Source organism: Tinamus guttatus, unplaced genomic scaffold (genome assembly GCF_059628265.1).
Source record: "Tinamus guttatus ecotype Peru unplaced genomic scaffold, ASM5962826v1 Tinamus_guttatus_pri_ptg000308l, whole genome shotgun sequence".
Taxonomy (NCBI): domain Eukaryota; kingdom Metazoa; phylum Chordata; class Aves; order Tinamiformes; family Tinamidae; genus Tinamus; species Tinamus guttatus.
This window is the reverse complement of record NW_028288842.1, coordinates 1,385,327-1,407,468: the sequence shown is the minus strand read 5'-3', so window position 1 is coordinate 1,407,468 and position 22,142 is coordinate 1,385,327. Positions and strand designations below refer to the sequence as shown.

Here is a 22,142-nt window from a genome sequence, read left to right as displayed (position 1 = left end):
CCGCATGCAGGGTTCAGGTACTGGATAGGAAGCAGTTCCCCGAAGTGCCTTGTTCCTTGCAAGCACCAGATCCTTCTGCCCAGGACTCTGGGTATCACAGTGGCACATCACTTTTCAGTGCATGGTGAGGAGAAAATTGAAAGGTTAATTTTAAGTGGTTTAGATTCATCATCCTCTTAAATCTTCTTGGCCATTAATGGATTATAGAGTAAAGCTAGTAAGAAAAAAATAGAGTCTTTTAAATTAGAGGCTCTCTTGATATAATTCTGTTTTTGTTTTTCAAACAAAACAAAGTCTTAAGTCTTTTTTTCTTATTCTTCTGGATTTTGATAATACTCTCATTGCCCACAGCATACATGATGGTGTCTGGAGGAGTTCACAGTATGCGGAAAATCGGCCAAGTCTGGGGAAGGCCTTCACTTGCTCTGGATCTGCTTGTACATAAATAAACTAGGGGCTGCAGGACTTGGCCTCTGGATCCTGAAAACCTCTCAGACCTCCATACAACATATAATTTTGCCATTTGTCTGTGCATTTTGCACCTCTTGTTGCATTCTTCATATGGGGTCTTATATCTTTCTGTGGGGTAGGGCAGGAGAGAGAGGTAGAGCCAGCAGAGGGAGAAATGTGGGAGGAATTAAGGGCCTGATTTAATGTACTGCAGTAAGCTGCTCGCTGTGGTGTGCCTACTCAGCAGCCAGAAGAGTCACTCATCAAGGATCAACTTTTTCCTGCTTTTTGCATGCTATTTTTTACATTCTATTTTGCAGTTCAATGGCACAGGAAGCAGCAGCAGAAGCACTGCAGGAAGGAGAAGGAGAAGGAATACTCGCTATGGTGAAATTAGTTTAGAAGTGGAGACAAACCAATTTTCCCCATTTTACATCCTGGTACTAGATCCCTGTTGATGGATCTGTCAAGATCTGATAGGTTTGACCAAGGTCATATCAGAACTGGATCTGAATAAATAATAGTCTTAATTTTGTCCTTCTCAAGTAATGATATATCTCACATAATGATATATGGGCATAACCCACATTTGCATCCTGCTAATGTGCAGATTCACACAGTATTACATCTTATTTTTCAGTAAAAGAAGAGCATGGAAATAAATCACTATATGCATGCTAGTAACTCCTTCAAATCTCAATAAGGTGTTTCATTTGCTCAGTTTAAGAAGATAATCGGATATTTTGCTATCATTCTGTGAATTTTAGACTGAAAAAAAATCAATATTTACCTTATAATATAAAATATTTGCATTACATCAATTTATATTTTTATGCCAGAAGGATTATCTAGGACTGGCTCCTATTTGTTGCTGCTTAGTAGAAATATGCCTTAGCGGTAGAAAGTATTCTATGGACTAAGTGAATTAATACTATAGAACTAATTTTGTGATCGTTTAAAAATAAATTAAAATCAATCAATCAAAGATGTCATCTGCCTATCTGAAACAAATTAGTGGCACACTGCCCAGCACAGAAAAATACAACTCTGGACTTAGGTCTCAGAAATTAATAAGCATTAATTCTGTGTTAAAGTTCAGGATATTGGCTGGCTGCTACAACCCACTTTTACATTTCACCAAAGGAGCAGCAGAAGTAAATGCAAAATAGCCTGGAGATTTTAATATGTCTTCATAAATGAGAGTGATCTAATCACTGCTTATTCTACCATCTGACAACAAGAACAGACTTCTGCTAAAATCTTTCACTGTCAGCAAGATAAATCATTTTTCAAGCCTAGGGAAAAGAAATGGAACTAATAAACTGGACTTAATGTTCCTAATATATGAACCTAATTTGCAAAGTATTTTCTAAATCATAAATATGCATTTGAAAACCTCTCTGATTTCAAGATTAAAGGAAAATACAGATTGTATTTACATGTATCTTTTTCCACATTCTAAAGCCAGGTTGGACTTCTACACAGAGATTTAAAGAAACCATGCACTCAACTATTCCATTTTATACTCAGCAATCAAGAACTTTTACAAAGTGATCTTCCTCCAGCTGGTAACATTTTTTATTTTTATTTCTTTCATATTTTTATTTACTTCCTCCAAATTTTTTTTTTCAGATCAGGCAAATCTGGTAATAAAAAATCCAGATTCTTATATCCATGCATACTGTTTTCACTCAACTCAGTGATATTTCTCATTTTCTGAATAAGAATACAGCTCTGGGCCCAGAGTTACATTCATGCAAGAAACAAAGGAATTTTTTTAAAATAAATACATGGCTTTGTGCCAGAAGCATCCCTAAATCATGTATATGCTTGGAACCTTTGGATAAATTTGAGTGGATTTTGATATTTGTATTTCCTATCTATCTAATTCATTTTATAGGATCATTCTAGGAAATTGACTGCAATTGATCATGCAGAAATAAACTACACACCCTTTTTCTTTCATTAACTTTTCTCTTTTATCACTCAGCCAGCTAATTTTTCTTCCTTTTGTGCAGTAACAACAGAATGGTACAAGAAGTAATGAGCTGAAAAGGCAAGAAATTGTGGGCAATTTTGTGAAAAGCAGCTGGAATTCTAGCTCTCTAAAGCTGGCACTAATTTGCTCTATTTTGCATTTAACCTGTCGATCTTCAGAAACATTTGCTTCTCTTTGGGGAAAACTAAAATACCTCATGAAGCTGATAATGCCAGTATGAGAGAATTCTGAAAAAATGTTTGTCAATTGAAGTTCACCTGAAGAAATTATACTCTCAATCAATTAATAAAAAGTGTGTTGATGTGAATGGAAAGTACTGAAGTTGGGTAAGCACTGGTGTAAGGTGGAACCTAGTGAGTTAGAATTTAAAAAAAGACTAATAGATCTGACCAGTTTACACCTTAATCACAGAGGTGACTCCGAAAATGAAGATGGAGCCAATGGGAAATATTGGGTTTAAGGACTTGGGTTATATTTAAGATGTATAAATATGGCTCCACAAGTGTTAATATTGTTGTGGATTCTGGCCCAGCAATCTTTCAAGATTGCACAAATAAAGCTTGTGTTTGAATAGTGGCCTTAGCATCCGATTATAAAATACAGACTGATTTAGTTTAGGTTGGGAGAAAACTGAGGCGAGCATCCATCCCAATCCCTGTTCACAGCAAGGCTAACTGCAAAGATACGTCATTTTGCTCAGGACCTCTACCATTCAAGTTTTGAATAACTTCAGGGATAGATATTTCCCAACTTCTCTGGACAACCTGTTCCAACATTCAACCTCCCTTCTAGTGAAAAAGTCTTCCTAGTATCTGATTGGGATCTCCCTTTTTGCAGCTTGCGATCACTGCTGCATGTCCTTCTGCTGTGCTGAGGAGTGTTCGGCTCCACCTTCACTATAAGTACCTATTATAGTACCTAATGTTGCATACAGCAACAGTATCTCCTCTTCACATTTTTTTCTCCAGGGTAAACAGCCTCAGCCTCTTCTTGTACATCATGTCAGCCCCCAACAAACTCAGTAACCCTCTGCCACACTGGCTCCATTTTACCAATCTCTTCAAAACTGGACTCCAGATACAGCCTCAGAAGTGCCGAAGAGAGGGGAGCAATGTCTTTCCTTGGCCTGATGGCTACAAACTGATTTGTGCATCCCAGTGTATTGTTCCTGGCCAAAATGATATGCTGTTTATTTATATTCATATTCCAGTAAATCCATATCCAGGCTTATCCTCAGCATAACACTAGAAAGTAGCTCATCTGTACATGTTTTGCACAGATCTATGGTCACTGCACCAGGATTACAAATTAGCTGGATGCAAAAACAGTTCTCTTTCCAAGCACTGTGTCTTCTGCAAGGTGGCCATACTACCTTGAGTTCAGCACCTCCAAGGACTTGCTTGGATTCTTTTGATGACTAGGCAGCAGATCTGTGCAGATCTGCCAAGAATGGGCTGTGCAAGGGGCCCGACATACATACATACATAAAGACAAACTACTAAAAGCCTCAGTCTGTTCAAAATATTATCACAGTGGGGTACTGATCACACCTAGGCTATCTGTGTGCTGCAGTGATTCATCTCGAAACCTGAGAGCTCTGCTGCCTGCGTCAGCAAATCTTCCCCTCCTGTGTTCTTGCTTTGTGGAAGTGTTGTGTTGTAATGGAAATCAAGACCAGGGATTTGAACCCATTTGATCTTTCTACCTTGTCTTGAGAAGAACTAATGGTTCTTTCCAGCTCACTCTTAGACTGATGGTGTTGATGAAAAGTTCAGCTAAGCTGAAGCTTCTTCAAGTTTTTATAATACAGAACTTTCCACAAAAACAGTTTGGATTGATTCTTGGTCATTTGCATTCTGAAAAAAAAAATCTATATTTTTTTCTTTAGTGTTCCTCTCAAAGTCAAATTAGTGCTAAGGCACAGATGTAACAGTGGGCATGAATATGTACAGAGAAAGAAATGACTACTCTGTTATTCTGACACTTCAATAAATATGAGTTATGCTTCAGTGTAATAGGCTGTTGAGATCTGTCCAGGTGCAACTGGATGAAACTGTATGCTGTGTTAGATGTATCATTAGCCTATGGGTCTAAATTTGTACCTTCAAACCTCCAAAACAAAATGATATTTCACATGATGGAATGAAAGAGTTATGAGTTCTGCTCACTGTCAGGAAACAATTTGGGCAGCTGTAAGGCTTCTCTTCTCAAAGCTTCCTTTAGTCTACATTTTTTTTTTAACCCTGCTCTCAGTATTACGACTGAAAACACCATGTGTCAGAAAATGACTGATTCATTCGTCCTTTGTTCTGGACCTCCTTCTAGAAGGCAGCTGGGTAATATAGCACAGTACAAACTCTCTATCAAAAGAGAAAAGTAGAAAAACTTTGCTGAATGAAAAGTCTATGCTCAAATAATTCATAAAACATTAGAGCTTAGACAAAAAAAATCTTAAGAACAGAATAATCTAAAAGAATATTGCAGAAGATTAGACAAACAGGACATGAAAGAAGAAAAGTTATACTAAATACATATTTCATTTCTAAAGTCTGGATCTGGCCTCCTTCCTGCTTTCTGATCCTGTTCCAAGTGACAGAGAAGTCTCACAAGAAGGAATGAAGTAACTTTTGCTTGCTCTTTGCAGTTATTTTGGTCTGCCTCAAACTTCCTAGCAGCTCTGCCGACTATCAGGTCAAAGCTTGGTACCTGGGAGCTGGGCATGTGAAAGAAGTGTGGCTCCACCACAGGGTGACACAGCAGTTCCTGTTATTTAATCCTGCTCAAATGAAAAGAACATTATCTATGGCAAGAAAGGTAAGTGTAGCAACCTGGCCTCCAGGTTGCCTGTAGGCCACCTTGCCTGCACAGGAACTTGTCCTCCTGTTTTTTGTTTTTTGTTTTTTTTTTTCCACACACACAGTGAAGGGTAAGATCTTGCTTTGAGCTGCTTTTTCTCCATCTTTCCCCCATACTTTTCTTTTGCATGTGTTGGCCCAGAGAAGGCATCCCTCTGTACCACAGAGCAGGAGCTGGTTCAGGAAGAGCCACCTCTGCCCGTGCCATTTGCCTCTTTGGGGCTATAACCATGACTTGGATCAGCTGTGGATCTAGCACAAAGAGCCTTGGCCAACGTTTCATTGTGAAAGAGATGAAAAGAAGGCAACTTCACAATCTGATATACCATAAAAGCAGTGATTGGGCATAGACTGTTGACCTTCACAGGGTTGCCTAAATGCGGGTGTAGCCAATGCTGATAGCGACAACTTGTAAATCAGACACTGGCAATCAGAGCTGTTAAATCAGAGCTCAAGATTAGTACTGGACTATGGTACAAAGTAGGCAGACCTCCTTGCCTAGACCTCCAGGTTTAGCTGCTGCTGTTATTGGAAATGGGAAGCGTGCAGTCCCCCCATCCGTGACACTGTTCTGGCTAAGGCACGACATCTGGCAGCTGGGACTGGCTCAGAAAACACATGGATGAGCACTACCAGTGACACTGCCGAGGCCTGATGCGTTGAGGACAGCCTTGTGTCCACCTTATCATCAAGTGCTTCTGCTGAACACCAAAGAACTGCCCTGATTTCCCAAACAGATTGAGCACTTGAGCAGTGTTTAGGATCTTACAGCTGTTTCTATTAAATTTTCACTGATGGCAAACTTAAGAGAGACACGCTGAGGTGTTAAAATAAGCAGGGATCAAAATCACTGCAGTTCTGCTGCACGTAAAAGCAAAGGCTGCAAGGAATGGTCCCCACAGAAGGGGTGGTGGGGCTCAGATCCTTGTGGAGGTGCAGAGTTGGGGCCAGGATGGCACAGCACTGCCCTAGCAGGGGATTTCCTGCCTCTAATTCTGTATTGGACATCAAGAAGCAGCTGTGCTCGGCCTTCTGCACTGCGATGTCCCTAGAAGATTTCACTCCACCATCACCCCTTGTGAAGCTGTATGCAGATTTCACACAGGTGCATGGGGACCGTCTGTAGCAACCTAACTTTCTAATTTCAGGTGACTGGTGCATCTGCTAGAGAATTAGGCAACAAAACCGGCCAAGTGATGGTGTCAGTTTTACCTCTCCATTCATTAGTCAAATGTGACAAGATTAAAATGTCACACTGCCTTAGGGCATTTTTGAAAAATGACGAAACTCTTGTTTGACAGTGACACTTAAAAGCATTCGGTAACCTGTAGTTGTACATGGAAATTGTTTCGTATAACCAATACATGTGATTTCATCTACATATTTTGCATAATTTTGCTCTTCCTTTTTGTACTTGCTGCCTGAGATGGCTATGGATGGGATGAGTATTGTGACAGTTCCAATGCATGATGTACGTGGTGCTGTGTTTAACCATACTGAGAAGAGAATGGTCATCCTGAAGTGATCAAGAAGTGGCAGGGCAGAGACAGGTGAAGAACAAATTTGAGGAGTCTTTTAAGGTGGCAGAAAAGGGTCACTCACCAAATGGGAGAAGGTAAGGAGGTCCAACACAGAGGTAAAAGGAGCTGGACTCATGGGGGCCAGGAGTCTGGTATCCGGCCACCAAAATTCATGTTCTACCGACACTGATAGTAGGGCTGGAGAACAGGCCAAAGAGAAGTTGCAATTGTGAGAGATCTGTGTAGTAGATCTCTGCAACAGGCATGACATTTCTCCAACTTTACCTCTCCTTGCATGTGTACATCTGGTTCAACACGTGCCATATGGAAACACTGAAGCCGGTGCTGTAATGCACACCAAGAAGGAGATTAAAGTTGCATGGAGGATTTGATTCTGTAAACACATGCTCTCTTTGTATTAGACTAACCTAAAAATTGTAAATTTGAACCCAGTCCTGTAAGGCACTGATTATCCTCTTCGTTTTTAAATCAGTTCAGGACACTCTGCCCTTTCAGAGTAGGCCCTCTATTCCAAATATAGGAAGCATTTAAGAAGGGAGATCTATTTCAGTGTAATTATCCTGAATTTCCATGCTGACTGACACGCATGATAACAACAGAAAATGGTATAAAAAGTAATTGAGATAAAGAAGAGAAGTGGAATTTTCCTGGCTACTGTGTAGCTTCTGTTTTACACCTTGACCGTTTCAATTGTGGCTGATTAATTGAACTCCAAGTGATTAGATTAGGTCAATGTGCTGACTCAAAATGCAATAGAAATATATGATGTAATGAAAGGGGAAAATCAGGGCAAATATACAACATATTTTACCCATTAACTTTTTTTGCTAGGGCAAGGTTATGCAATTTTATTAACCCATACTAAGTGCATATGGCAGAAATGATGACTACAAAATAAACCTTACAAAACTTTATATTTGAACTACTGCACAAGCTCAAAACAAGACAGAAACAGGAGTATTATGCCTCCGAACATACTTTATACATCTAAAATACACAAAGCAATACAAGCTGCTGATTGAGGAGAAATTTTTAAGGATTTGGACCCTAAGTTCTGAAGCAATGGCTAAGGTCTTCAGAGCCAGGAGCAAGAGAAAAGCGTGGAACTCCTCACCACTGAGAGATTCAAAATTCTTTCTGAATATCAGCATCCCATCAGTCCTACAGCTGACTTTTCTGGATGTTGAATTAGAAGGAAGCAAGCACAGAAGCAATGTCATTATTCCTTGTCAATAAATCGGCTCAGTATCAGGAGTTTATTGGAAGAACTTCTCCAATCATTAACTTCTTATCATGGGTCATGGGAGGTGCCTTTTGCAGCAAGCTCCCATGACCAAACCTAAGTTATTAAGAAATTTGTTATTTAAGATATAAGAGGAACTGAAACATTACTAAACTTGGGAAAATCCTTATCTACTGCCTTTTTTTAGAAAAAGGTTTGCAGAGAAGTCCTCAAGTTGAGCTGAATATATTCCAGTGGCTCAGCTGAATAGATTGTTTGGGTTTTTCAGTAGGAATAGTGAAGCCTCTGGAAGGCTGAGGAAAAGAATGTAAACATGAGTAAAGCTCAGTTTGCAAATGATTTTCTTATCTCATGAAATCTCAGGAATTTTTTTTTTTAGACTTAGAGAAAACAATCCCAATTTCAGATGAAAAACAAAGTCTGCAAGTCTTGGAATCAAATCAACCTGAAAAATTAAAAAAAAAAAAAAAAAAAAAAAGGAGGCCTGTGAAAATGAAAATTGAGAACGTAAAGCATTCCAAAATGTTTTACTTCAGAGCTGAGATATTAAGTTGAATGTTAAAAGCACATTTTTGAGGTCATTTTGAGCAAAAATGGAGCTTTCAGTTTGAAAAATGCTGAATGATGATTTCCACAGATTCAAAAAAACCCCCAAATTTTCAAGTAAGTAATTCAAAACCTAGCTTTACTTGCCTGTCACTTTTGTTTTCTGTTTTATTTACTTATTTATTATTTTGAATATTTTCTGTGGAAAGATTTCAAAATTCTCAACCACTCTTAGTCATGAAATATTTGGATTTAAAGACAATTTGAAGTACCCATCTAAAATTTCCGATTTTTATTGTCCATACTCCTCTTATGGAGACGTATGACAGCTTACAAACTGGTCTTCTGTCCCTCTGTTTCCAAGATGTCTCAGGCTGAAATTCTAAAGTGTTCAAAAATTTATTCCATTGACATCACAGTTTTGAAGCATTCAGAATCACTTTGCACTTTTGAAGATTCAAGCCACCATACATTTGGAAAACAACCCCCTATATATTTTGTTCACACATGTAAAGGAAGACACTGTTTTTGTACTTTTTTGAAAGTACTTCTGGATTTAGCCTTTTTTTTCCTTTAGAAGCAGCAAGTGCTTGCAACAAAGTATAATTTATATGGTAATCATATTAATAACCTTTTATGGGAGTATTTAATTGTTATTTTCTGTAATTAAACTACTTGAGTAGTTTAATCTCCTTTCTTTATCTGGAAATGATAAATGGCATGTATTTTTCATGACAGTGCATTTCAGTTATTTATTAAGGTACCTCTAATATTTCAGTTTTCTTTAACAACTAACCAGAAAAATCAATGTGTGATAGGGCTCCACAGTGTGTAGCGAAGTATATAAGCATGCAGTTTGTATTGCCCGGTCTTTCTCTGCCACTTCAAACTGTCTGCCTTAGAAGTGACTCCTAAATCTGCTTGTCATTTCACTATTATCTGATCTGCAAGAATCCGAGACTTAAGCAAACATGTCCAGCCCCGGTAAGGCAGAACTCATTCATGTGTTTAAGGGAATTCCCTTTACCACTAGGTCATCTCCAGAACTTTTAAAATCCTTGGATAATTTTGATGCTAGAGAAGATGATGTCCTTTTGGTTTCCTACCCAAAATCTGGTAAGTTCTGCTTTTAGATATCTGTCAACTGCAATAAATCTTGATTGTTTGTTTAGTGTTCTCTTCTTAACAAATGTAATGGAAAATGTCTACGTGCAGGAGGCAGAGAAGGATATTTGATTATGGGGATGCATTATTCAAGTGCTGAAGTACAGAAATTCAAGTCATTTATCTAAATTTTGATTCTGTAATTTTAAAAAGTCATGGATGTTTTCATATTGGAAATCAAATAAAGAGCTCTTTCTTAATAAGAAAAATCCATACTTGAAGGATTTGCCTGAAGACTTATTTTGTAGTTAATTATGAGCAACTCAGAGTTGCATTAAGTTGTATGTTTCATGCCTGAAGATGTGTTCATTTCTCCTTCCTTCTTCCTGCTTCTCACTTACACAAGACACACACCAAACTGAGCTAGTTACTTTCCAAAATGTATAGGCTAGTTATTCTAAAATAAACGATAATAGTAATAATGTAACTCTCCACTCCCTGCTGAGATGTAGTTCTTCTAAAGAGAAAATTTTAAAAAAACAACTTGCTTTGGTATTAATAATACTGAAGCCTTCTCAAAGAATTGTTTTATACTTCAGCTACAGGCCTATTTTTTCATTATTTACACATTTGGAGTCAATGGGTTTATTCAATTATATAAAGTTTCTTGAATCTGGAGGCTCAGGACTATCACTTACAAACAAGCAAGCTATTTCCAAATGCAAACTGCAGGATCCATATATTTTTTTCAGTAACAAATCTTCCTTCTTTCTTTCTTCTTTTTTAATTTTTTTTCCTTCAAAATAATTTTTGAAGGCACTCACTGGCTTGCAGGAGTTATAACAAAGCTTTATAAAACTCAAGTTACACTAACATCCCCCATTGAATTTGGAGACACTTCCAAACTGGAGGAACTGGATAAACTTTCATCAAGGAGAATCATCCCAACACACTTAGACTACAACATGCTACCTCAAAACTTTAAGAAGAAAAAATGCAAGGTAAGATATATTATGCATCTATTAGACATCTATTTTATCTCGTTGATCCGTTGATCCCTAATCACTCTTAAAGTTCAATTGTCTTTGGACCAAATTTATTATTTGCCTTTGGAGAAAATTTGGTTTTTAAAAATTCTGTCATAAATCTACTTATTTAAGTAAGTTTTTCTAGATGTAACAGCAGTAATATTGATGGTTAGCCAGAAGAATATTATTTCAGGGCCTAACATAAGGTAGTAAATCTGATTTGTGTGAGCTGTTTAAAACTCCCAGAACTCAGGGTCTAGAATTTCACTAATTACCCATCAGCACCTAGAGCTAAAACACATACAGGTTTTATGAATCCAGGCAGCATAGATTTACCACTTGCAAACACAGTTTGCTCAGTTGTTTTACAGACACACAGCAATAACAAGCAGCCTCAGCGGAGACTTGGTGAGGGTTTGCTCCTGCCCCACAAAATAAAATGTTGATATCTTTTAATAAGAAATATATCATTAAAGGTGGAGTGAGACGTGTGTCTCATCACCCCACATCCTACTAACTGGAGCACCTGCTTAAAAAATAGTCATCTTAGTATCAATAGGCTTTCCTGGGGATGAAGGTACTTGCCTTTCCTGTGGAAGCTTTGTGAAGACCCTCTAAAAAGATATTGGGCAGATATAGGAGAACAAATGTGAAAATGATGATGGTCCAGTAGTTAAGATGCTTAATGCGGTAATGTGCTTCAAAGGTGGGTTTTGATATGTTTTTCTATTTTGTTACTGTTCCATATAAAGCAGGTAAACAGTCTTAGGAACCAGGATCATGTTTTTTTCACTGCTCTAGATCATCATTACTGACCATTCTGTAACACGAAATCATTTGGCTCCACAGATACTATGTATGTAGAATATCCTGTACTGACCAAGAGAATTGGCTTGAAATGGTTGTCCTGATGATTAATCCAGCCATTTCTACCTCCCTATTGATAGTCCTTTGACCATGTGTGTTTGGTGAGGTCCACAGCTAGCAACCTGAAACCCATGTAATGACTGAAATGCAAAGCATTCCGCTTTTGATTTCTAACTGTATTTATTCACTTCTTGTCACATTTTCCTGTTATCTTTCTTTAACACATTATCGTATCTTTGTATCTGTGCTGTGTATCTGTATTCTAACTGTGCTTGGTAAGTCACAGGACTCGGCTTCCAGTCACAAAGCTGATGGGTTTTACCTTCAAGTGAGTGAAGGGGATTCAAAGCACAGTTTTTGGTTCCTGCCACACTAGTGAGGGAGAGCTGTAAAAGAATCACCTCTATGTCTCAGATTTTATAAAGTGAAAATCAAGAATTTTGAAATTTCAGGATTAATCAGATCCAGACTATTGGGTCATGCCTAGTTTAAATGGAATGGTAAAATTTACATTTGTCATACATTATGTAAATATCAGTTGGTAAATGTTTTATCTGTCAGGTATATGAGATACCTAATACGCTCTTGAGTTAAAATTCAAACAGTTTATTTCAGAACATATAATTAGCCATGTGTAAGAAACATTTGTCCATATGTAACTGTACGGTAACCACTGCTGACTTCTGCCTGAAAAGGGACAAATATATTTCTGCCTTAGAGACATAGTCACTGATAAAAGAATCCTAAAGAAAAGGGTTTTGGCATTGCAATGACACATTTATTCACACATATGAAATAAAGGAAGAGTATTATTGTTTTCATTTACAGATGATCTACATCAGCAGAAACCCCAAAGATACTGCAGTTTCCATGTATCATTACTACAGAGATAATCCAAACCTTCCCACTGTAGATACCTGGACTGCTTTCTTTGACTTGTTCTTAGATGGAGATGGTAAGAATAAATGCTATGTTTTCTTCTTATAGCCTATGGTAATAATAAATATTATATTTTCTGCCTGCAGTCTATGTTAGCTTGTCATTCACAGAAAGGGTTGAGAAATATTAATGAAAAGTGAAAACACCTTATTGAACTCCTTATTCATGTGCCCTTGGATTATTTTTAGGCTAAATTCTAATGTCAAATCAAAAAGGGGCAAAAAATATGATATTACTTTTCACCCTCCAAGGAGGCATGTTGACAAGCATCTACATTATATCAATACTCCTGATCTTTGCAGGTTGATGTTCTTTGACACATCTGTTTGTTAAAAAAAATGCTCTCACAAACAAGTTGCTGATTTACTTGTTCCCTCAAAACCAAACACACAATCTGTTGATTCTAAAGTAGATTTGCCAGTATCAAAACATTTTCAGTTATGTCTTGTGAGCTGCAGTAGTGGAATGGTTTACACAAAAAAATATATATTTAATCCTTGCAGAGGAAATAAATACATGTATACAAACAGGCAGCCAGGACCTCTGCAGCCAGAGCATCCCTCCCCCTGGCAGGTGGACCAACAAGGTAGACTTTTCAGTTGAACATGCCCGGAGAGCTCTCCGGACAGTAGTCCCACCAGAGTGTGGATACTACATGGCATGTGAGGCCCTACAGAGGTGGTCCCCAAGCTGAATTGAAAACTATGCTTAGGGACTTGCTCTCTCCTTAAATTCTTTATGATGGTGATGATGGCCTTGGGTAGCCTTTCAAAAGGAGTCTAGACACTCTCATAAAGTGTCTTGCATATTGGCTACCTGATGTGTTGTTTTAGTAGCAGAGTCCAAAGACTAAGGACAAGAGTGAGATTTTTATTAGTGGCAGTGTTAGCGTGGAAGCTGATCACAGGAGCATGTTCCAGGTGCCCACTCCCACTTTTAGTGTTTTATTGCACCTTTGAGGACATGTGCTTATGCTCTACAACCACAGGGATGATAAGAGCAACAATGACCGATGAGATGATAGAAAACATCTGAAAGAAACGTGCTGTTGCAGTCACCATGGGCTTACATCAAAGCTCAAGAAGTCAGTTTTTATTTTCTATTGACTTCTGCAGGCTTTGGTTCAGATGCTGTGTTTCTAGTTCACAGCAGCTCTTAGACATGTTCTTCAAAGATTTGTAGGATCTGGGCCTGTTTAGTATCAATTTTGAACATACAAGAGTCTAAAAAAGAAGGTGGATTATATAAACTTTTTAAAAAAGCACCTCCTATTTATCTGACTAGTAACTTGCTATTTTCTGTGTGTATATGCATGGTGTAAAAGATGATTGTGTTGTTACACGAGAATTTGTGTAAGAGGTGATCTGTGAAGAGACTTTGTCATTGCTGCTCTTAACAGAAACACATGAAAGTTCTGCTGTTTCATTCAGCCCCCCTCACATCCTTTCATAGTTAGTTGGAGTTGAGAACAAGGGCAAGGACACAGAGGCGATGGTGACACTGTCACTGGAGTCTCCTGGCAGGTACTCTGTACCCCGGAAGGCAAAACGATCACTGGCTTTTGATTACTACAAACCAGATCATTCACCCTGATAGTGAGAACCAGTGCAGTAAGAACTCAAGTGCTTTGGGGCAAAAGAGACAGTGATGACCTAATCTGAGAACCTACTGGACAGAAAAGTCATGGCTGTCATTTTTCACTCTATTTTGCTTTGTTTTTAATGGACAGACTTGCACTCTTTGCGTATTTACTTTCTGATACTTTGAAGCCTAGATGGCTTCTTTCCCTGTTAGAAATATATACATATATAAAACAGGAACTCCAACCCTACATGCAAATGTGGAGATCTTCCCTTTCTTAGGCCCCAGATTTGGGCTGAGGAGAAGCAGGAGCAGCCACTGGCTGCTTCACCCATGCGGTTAGCCAAGAGAGCAGGGTTTAACTGCACATTAATCTTGCAGTTAGACAGTGCTTTATGTGCAGGAAAAGACTCTCTTGGAGAATTCAGCAAACTACTTAATTATAGCACAAGGTTAGCAACCAGAATGATGCCCATTACAACGTTGTACTTTTCTAGTAACAACCCAAAAAAAACAAATCTGACTGTGATTGCTCCTTCTGTGCTTTTTCTCTTTGCTCTAGCAGAGGATTTCAACCGAGCCTTAAAACAGAAGGGTCTAAGTTACAAATACTTCACATTTTTCAAATGAAGAGTGAAGAGAGTTGGATGTGCTCCATGCTGAGGGGTTTGGTTTTTTTCAAACAGCATGGTCCACAAAAAGCACAATATCAGCTCTAGAAAATGCTGCTGTTTAATGCCCAAAAAATCTCCTTTGTTTTTGTCATCTGGCTTCTGATCCATTCTAGATACTCCATCCTTCTGTAGTCAGTCTTGCTACCCAACTACAAGAGTCTTTTTTGTTGTTGTTTTTTTTTAATCTGTTGGTTTTTAACTCCCATTGTCCTCCCATAGTTCAGCAAAAGGTACCACAAATCATCTATAAAACCATAGGATCTCTGTTGTTGCCAAATTATGTATTTGGATGATAGCATCTTAGGCACATAATCTTAAAAATACTACAGTATTCTCCTCTGTTGGGCTGAAAAAAAATTAGAAACAACAATGCAGTGCACCAGTGCACCTTTTAAAAAAGATCATGTATTTCCTAGTGAAGTAATTACCTTTCTATTGAGACCACAGACATGTAGACATTTTCTAAGATACTCAGATCTTATTATGTCATTATACTAACCCCAGATACCAGACTTCCAATATGTTTAGAGTCTGTATTCGACTACAAAATCATATTTCAGAATAATATCTGCATCTCTGATATGAAAACAAATTCTTAAAAGAATGTTAATGTCCATGTATTGCAAGTTTGATTCACTTAGCAAAAAGGGTTGAATCAGTTTTAGAGGAGCATGCTAAAAAAGTATTGTGAGAGTTAGAGTCCTTTATGAACCAAGTTTATATGAAGACCTTTTATATATATATTTTCAGTTGTCTGTGGATCCTGGTTTGATCATTTCCTAAGTTGGGAAGAGCATAAAAATGAAAATAATATCCTTTTTTTGTTCTATGAAGACATGAAGAAGGTAAATATGCTTTTTGTTTTTACTTCAAAAAACATTACTTGTAAATCATGATAATTAAAATTTCAAAGAGCAAATTATAATGAAAAAGCACAAAGGTGAATGTTGATGTATGTCTATGAACGCATTTTATATTTGCATAGAACTTTCTGTGTGAAACCAAACTTAGGTGAAATAATTCTAACTGCACATGCTGCATGAATAACGAAGACAAAAAAAAAAAAAAAAAGGCAAGGAGGAGGGTCATTACCCAGGCGTGTCTGACATTTTGGGTGAAACTTCCAAAATGTGACACAAGACAGCAAATCTATCCATGCTCAAGGGAACATGTGCTCCCAATAAAGAAGCAAATCAGAACCTTGGGTGGGTGGGAGAGACATAGTTTTGGCAAAAGGAAATTATTATGTGGAAACTACTTTGCTATCCTTAAAACAGAATTGCAAATTGAACAAATTTCAGTTTCCAGAGAATGAATTTTTGAGTAAATGAATTTTTGAGTAAATATTTTCCAAAGTTTTGATTGAAATAGTTTTGTTAATATTTGTCAAAAATTTCCACTACGAGGAGTACAAATTAGCCTGTTTTGGATCCCAAGTCAGTTGGGACTTGATATGCACTAAAATGAAAATTCCTTCCATAACAACTAAAACTCTCCTCAGAACAGTAAAAAATTTATTTTTCTTGTACCTCAGGATCTCCCTAAGATTGTAAAGGACATCGCTGTATTCCTGGATATAAAAATCAGTGATCATGAAATCCAAGATATTTGCAAGAAGTCGTCATTTTTGGAGATGAAAACAAACACAGAAAAAGAAAATAGTCACCCCAATCATACTGTTTGTGCACTTACTTCCAACACGAAGCTGGTTTTCCGAAAAGGTAAGTGATCTTAACACTGCAAAAAAATTGCCACCTATCTCGAGCCATGGGCTGAAGTCCTTCCCCGACTACAATGAGGTTTTGGATCAGCCCCAGGAAGTGGCAGCAAGAGTCTTCAGATGAAGTCATCTTGAAAATCACTTTCTTTCTGAGTTCTCTGGTTGCAAGTTTATGCTTGTAGTTGAGAAAAAGAGAGGAGTCACAAGAGTTTAATACTGCTCTATATGAGCTTTTGTGCTGAAACAAGAGACTCACATAACATTACTCTTTATTTGCCTTTTTTTTTTTTTTTAATCTGAAGTTTACCAGTATTTAAAAGCAACAACATGTTCCCTCCTGTATCACCTGCGAAGGCTGCTTAGTTTGCTGGAATGGAAAAGAGCTAGACACATTCCTTCTGTTATTAGTGTTCGCCTCTGTACTACCTGCTATCTGTTGAAACGTTCCTCAAAGTAGAATATGCTGACAACCAAAAAGCGTGAAAGAATGAATTAGTCGCTCACATGATGACCTAATAGGAGGCATCTGTAAGATCTTGGCCAAACTCAAGCCACAGTCTGAAGAGTCTTCATGGGTGATGATCCAGCTCCTTCAAGCAGGGTCCCACCACACCTATGAAAACATTACTCATGATCAAGATCTAACAAAGAGACTGTGGCTAATAAAATAATCATAATTTGTGCCAACTATGGCATAAGTAAGAATGGATTACCGCTAAAAGCACAATTAAAATATTTTTTTTGCACAAAATCACATAGTTCTTTTTCTGTTCCTGCTCTCCTAGGTACAGTTGGTGACTGGAAGAATTATTTCACTCCAAAGCAGAACTTGAGATTTGAGGAAATATTTAATGAGAAAATGAAACTGAGCAATATGGCAAAAGATCTCATCTACGAATTCTGACTTCGGGTGAAGAACTGCATCCAGTTATCAAGAGAGAGAGATCTAGTGGGAGAATTTGGAAGGGGACTAGCAGACTTTAGAAGAAAAGAAAAAACATGCCTTTGGAACAGATGCCAGAAAGTTGGAAGCAGCACTGAGGGACCCCATTTTTTTTATCTATCTTTTTTTTTATGTACAAATTTACCTCAGATTATCAACCAATCTTTCACACAGTCAAAAAATAAAAATGTGAAGAGGAGGAATCATGAGCTGGAGGTCTGAGGACAGGAACATTCTGACACAATCCCAGAAACGAACTCCGTTATCAGAGAACAGATATACATGGTGTCAGGCTCATTTTTCTACTGCTAAATCTCTCCCTCCTGCCTTTTTTTTTCTTTCTTTCTTCTTTTTTTTTTCCTTATAGCATATGGCAACAACCAATGAAATTGTGAGTATTTAAGTAGTCTAAAAACACATCAGAACAGTGACCAAAGATTTGACAATGCCTTCCTGATCTGGTATGATTTGGAAAGTGTCTATCTTATCAGATATTGTTACTGAGACTGAAATTGAAAACTGCTTCTGCACATTTGAATATCTGCAGTAAACTTTGTTTAAAAAAGGGGTCTTTTTTTAATTCTATTTTACAAAATGTAGCTCTTTATCATAACTTATTTCTGGGTTAAGGACTGTATAGTGCTTATATCTTAAAGCAATTGATATAAATCCATGCATATTTCTGGACTGTATGTTGGGAATCTAGAAATAAATATATTTTTTCTTTCCAGTGAGTTTCTTCCTGCAAAATGCCAGTTTCCAGTGCTTTTATGAGAACTTCTTTACTTCCCAGTTATTGTGCAATAGCATTCAACAGTTTTACTGTGGTGAACAAGCCAGAGCTCAGAGATAGCTTAATCTGAATGTGACATATTTACCATGTCTTGATAAGACAGGTCTTTCAAGAATCAGTTGCCAGTGTTCACATCCTAGGGACTGCTCCAGGAACTGTGAAGACTTTTCTTATTTTCTGTCTTTGGTTTCAATTTGCCTTGTGGACTGGCTGTATTGACTCTTATCTCCAAACTGCCTTTTCCTCCTGCCCAGCATCAACAGGAAGGAAAAAAAGACAGCAAAAGCAGGAAACTCATGCAAGAAAACTCTGCTCTGGCTTTGTGTGCTCTGGAAAAAGCAATGTAAGCACACCCTCTGCATGAGCTCTCTGAAAGGCTCTCTGAAAGGCTCTTGCATGGCCTTATTTATAGCGAACATAGATGTCCTATTCTCGCATCAGCCCCTTCATTTCCTATCATCTTGCTTGTGCAAGCAGGTATCAGCATCTACAGATTTGGCATCTGCGCAAGTGATACAGAAGAGCTCAGTGAGAGAAAGGCCTGTTCAGCAGCAGTCCCTTGCCAGCTGGACACATTTCAAGGGACAAGCTGCCCTGAGCAAATGTCTCATTGGGAATGTGATGCATGGCTCTCTGGCACCAAAATCTCTCGTTCTCTCTAAAATGCTGCGAACCATCCTTGCCGTGGATGCATCTTTAAGAGATAGCTTTCTCCTGCTACTGAGAGGTAGTAAGAGACTAGAGAATGAAAATATTTGAGCATCTTATTGCACTAATTTTTGCAGCCCTTTGGGGATAGAAGAAAGCAAAATGTCCTTGTGCAAATAAGCAGTTGCAAAGGATTCCTTTAACCTAAGTTAGGTAGTGATATTTAAAGTCCAAATGAAAGGCTCAACAAGAAGCCTTTTAAGAAAACAGGAGTAATGATAGGAGGAATGTTGAGTCACTGTCAAAGGCACAAAGAATAAGGTTTTTACTGTTTTTACTCCCTCCACAACTGAATTCAAGATATGCTTGAAACGGAAAAGCAAGCAAACCCAAACACAACCTCAAACAAATAATGGAAGGGAAAACAATAAAAGAGAAAAACAAGACTAACAAAACAAAGAGGCAGAGGAATGCAGATTTGTACTCCTTTAGAAAACCTTTATAAATATACTCATGCCAGGACTTGGTGTATGAAGGTCTGGGGGCATGCTACTTTGAACGACAAGGACAAGGGGGTTAAGTATGTAGCCCTGAATTGGCTGAAGAGGTAGGACTGGAATATAAGGTAATGAGTATTTTGCAAGCTGGCTGAACTCCAGCATTGCAGAGTTAATTGATCTCTCAGAATAAAGTTCATTTTCATAGAATCATAGAATGCTTAGGGTTGGAAGGGACCTCCAGAGATCATCTAGTCCAACCCCCCTGCATACGCAGGGACACCTAAAGCACGTGGCGCAGGACCGCATCCAAGCGGGTTTTGAAGATCTCCAGAGAAGGAGACTCCACAACCTCTCTGGGCAGCCTGTTCCAGTGCTCTGTCACCCTCACTGTTAAGAAATTTTTCCTTAAGTTCCTATGGAATTTTTGGTGTTTCAGTTTCCGGCCATTTCCTCTAGTCCTATCAGTGGCCACCACTGAAAAGAGACCATGACCGTCCTCTGCACTCCCTCCCTTGAGGTATTTATATACACTGATTAGATCCCCTCTCAGCCTTCTCTTCTCCAGGCTGAACAGGCCCAGCTCCCTCAGCCTCTCCTCATAGGGCAGATGTTCCAGGCCCCTGATCATCCTTGTAGCCCTGCGCTGGACTCTCTCCAGCAGCTCCACATCCCTCTTGTACTGTGGAGCCCAGAACTGGACACAGTACTCCAGATGCGGCCTCACCAGGGCTGAGTAGAGGGGCAGGATCACCTCCCTCGACCTGCTGGAGACGCTCTTCTTAATGCACCCCAGGATCCCATTGGCCTTCTTGGCCACGAGGGCACACTGCTGCCTCATGGTCAACTTGTCGTCCACCATGACACCCAGGTCTTTCTCCGCAGAGCTGCTCTCCAGAAGGTCGGTCCCCAGCCTGTACTGGTGTCTGGGGTTATTCCTCCCCAGGTGCAGGACCTTGCACTTGGCCTTGTTGAATTGCATGAGGTTTTTCACCGCCCAGTTGTCCAGTCTGTCCAGGTCCCTCTGGATGGCAGCACAGCCCTCTGGGGTATCGGCTACTCCTCCCAGTTTGGTATCATCAGCAAACTTGCTGAGGGAGCACTCTGTGCCTTCATCCAGGTCATTGATGAATAAATTGAACAGGACTGGACCAAGGACTGACCCCTGGGGGACCCCACTAGCCACAGGCCTCCAACTAGACTCTGCACCGCTGATCACCACTCTCTGGGCCCTGCCATCCAGCCAGTTCCTAATCCATCTCACTGTCCACTCATCTATCCCACACTTCCGGAGCTTGCCCAGGAGGATGTTGTGAGGGACGGTGTCAAAAGCCTTGGTGAAGTCGAGATAGACGACATCCACCGCTCTCCCCTCATCTATCCAGCCGGTCATTTCATCATAGAAGGCTATCAGGTTAGTCAGGCAAGATTTTCCCTTGGTGAATCCATGCTGACTACTCTTGAGCACCTTCTTGTCCTCCATGTGCCTGGAGACAACAGCCAGTATGAGCCGTTCCATCACTTTTCCGGGGACGGAGGTGAGGCTGACTGGCCTGTAGTTGCCTGGGTCCTCCTTCTTGCCTTTTTTGAAGACTGGCGTGACATTGGCCTTCTTCCAGTCTTCCGGCACCTCCCCCGTTCTCCAGGATCTTTCAAAGATGATGGAGAGCGGCTTAGCTATGGCATCTGCCAGCTCCCGCAGCACTCTGGGGTGCATCCCATCAGGGCCCATGGATTTGTGGGTATCGAGGTTCCTTAGGTGCTCTCTGACCCAATCTTCCTCTACCCAGGGCAAGTCTTCCTCTCCACCAGCTTCTTCTCTTGCCTCTAGGGCCTGGGGCTCTAAAGGGCTGCCCTTGGTAAACACCGAAGCAAAGAAGGCATTGAGCAACTCTGCTTTTTCTGTGTTATTTGTAACCAAGGTGCCCATCCCGTCCTCCAGCGGACCCACGTTCTCCCTGATCTTCCTTTTGCTGTTAATGTATTTGAAGAATTTTTTTTTGTTATTTTTAACGTCCCTTGCCAGCTTGCCTTCCAGACGTGCCTTAGCTTTCCTTGTCGCATCTCTGCACTCCCTGACTACGTTCCTGTATTTCTCCCAGGGGGCCTGTCCTTTTTTCCACATTCTGTATACCGCTGCCTTCTGCTTGAGCATTGCCACAAGCTCCCGGCTCATCCACGCAGGTCGCCTGCCCCCTCTGCCTCCCTTCCTACACACAGGGATGCACTGTTGCTGGACGTGGAGGAAGTGCCGCTTGAAAACTAACCAGCTCTCTTGGGCCCCCCTGCCTTCTAGAGCACTAGCCCATGGGATTCTACCGAGGAGGTCTCTGAAGAGGCTAAAGTTGGCCCTCCTGAAGTCCATCGTCGCAAGGCTACTTACAGCCCTGCCTCCTCCTCGTTGAATCCTGAACTCCACCAACTCATGGTCACTGCAGCCGAGGCTACCCCCCACCTTAACATCTCCTACTAGGCCCTCCCTATTTGATAGCACAAGGTCCAGTAGCCCACCTCTCCTCGTCGGCTCCTCCACAACCTGCGTCAAAAAGTTATCGTCGACGCTCTGCAGGAACCTCCAGGACTGCTTATGCCTGGCTGTGTTGTCCTCCCAGTTGATGTCGGGGTAGTTGAAGTCCCCCATGAGAACCAGGGCCTGTGACCGTGAGGCAACATCCAGCTGCCTATAGAAGGCCTCATCAACCTCCTCGTCCTGG

General features: G+C 39.8%; 1 protein-coding gene across 1 annotated transcript; it reads left to right on the top strand.

The window, feature by feature from the left end:
• The first annotated feature begins 9,605 nt into the window (after nucleotides 1–9,605).
• On the top strand, nucleotides 9,606–17,539 carry LOC104578997 (sulfotransferase 6B1). Its single transcript, XM_010226583.2, has 6 exons — nucleotides 9,606–9,750; nucleotides 10,555–10,739; nucleotides 12,462–12,588; nucleotides 15,578–15,672; nucleotides 16,362–16,548; nucleotides 17,333–17,539. Exons 1-6 carry the CDS (start codon nucleotides 9,606–9,608, stop codon nucleotides 17,449–17,451), a joined length of 858 nt encoding a protein of 285 aa, XP_010224885.2. The 3' UTR covers nucleotides 17,452–17,539.
• Nucleotides 17,540–22,142: the final 4,603 nt, after the last annotated feature.

Coding starts and splice junctions, on each gene's coding strand:
- LOC104578997 (XM_010226583.2), top strand. CDS start 9,606: ATGTCCAGCCCCGGTAAGGCAGAACTCATTCATGTGTTTAAGGGAATT. Junction 12,589..15,577: donor CTTGTTCTTAGATGGAGATG/GTAAGAATAAAT, acceptor ATATATTTTCAG/TTGTCTGTGGATCCTGGTTT. Junction 16,549..17,332: donor GAAGCTGGTTTTCCGAAAAG/GTAAGTGATCTT, acceptor CTGCTCTCCTAG/GTACAGTTGGTGACTGGAAG.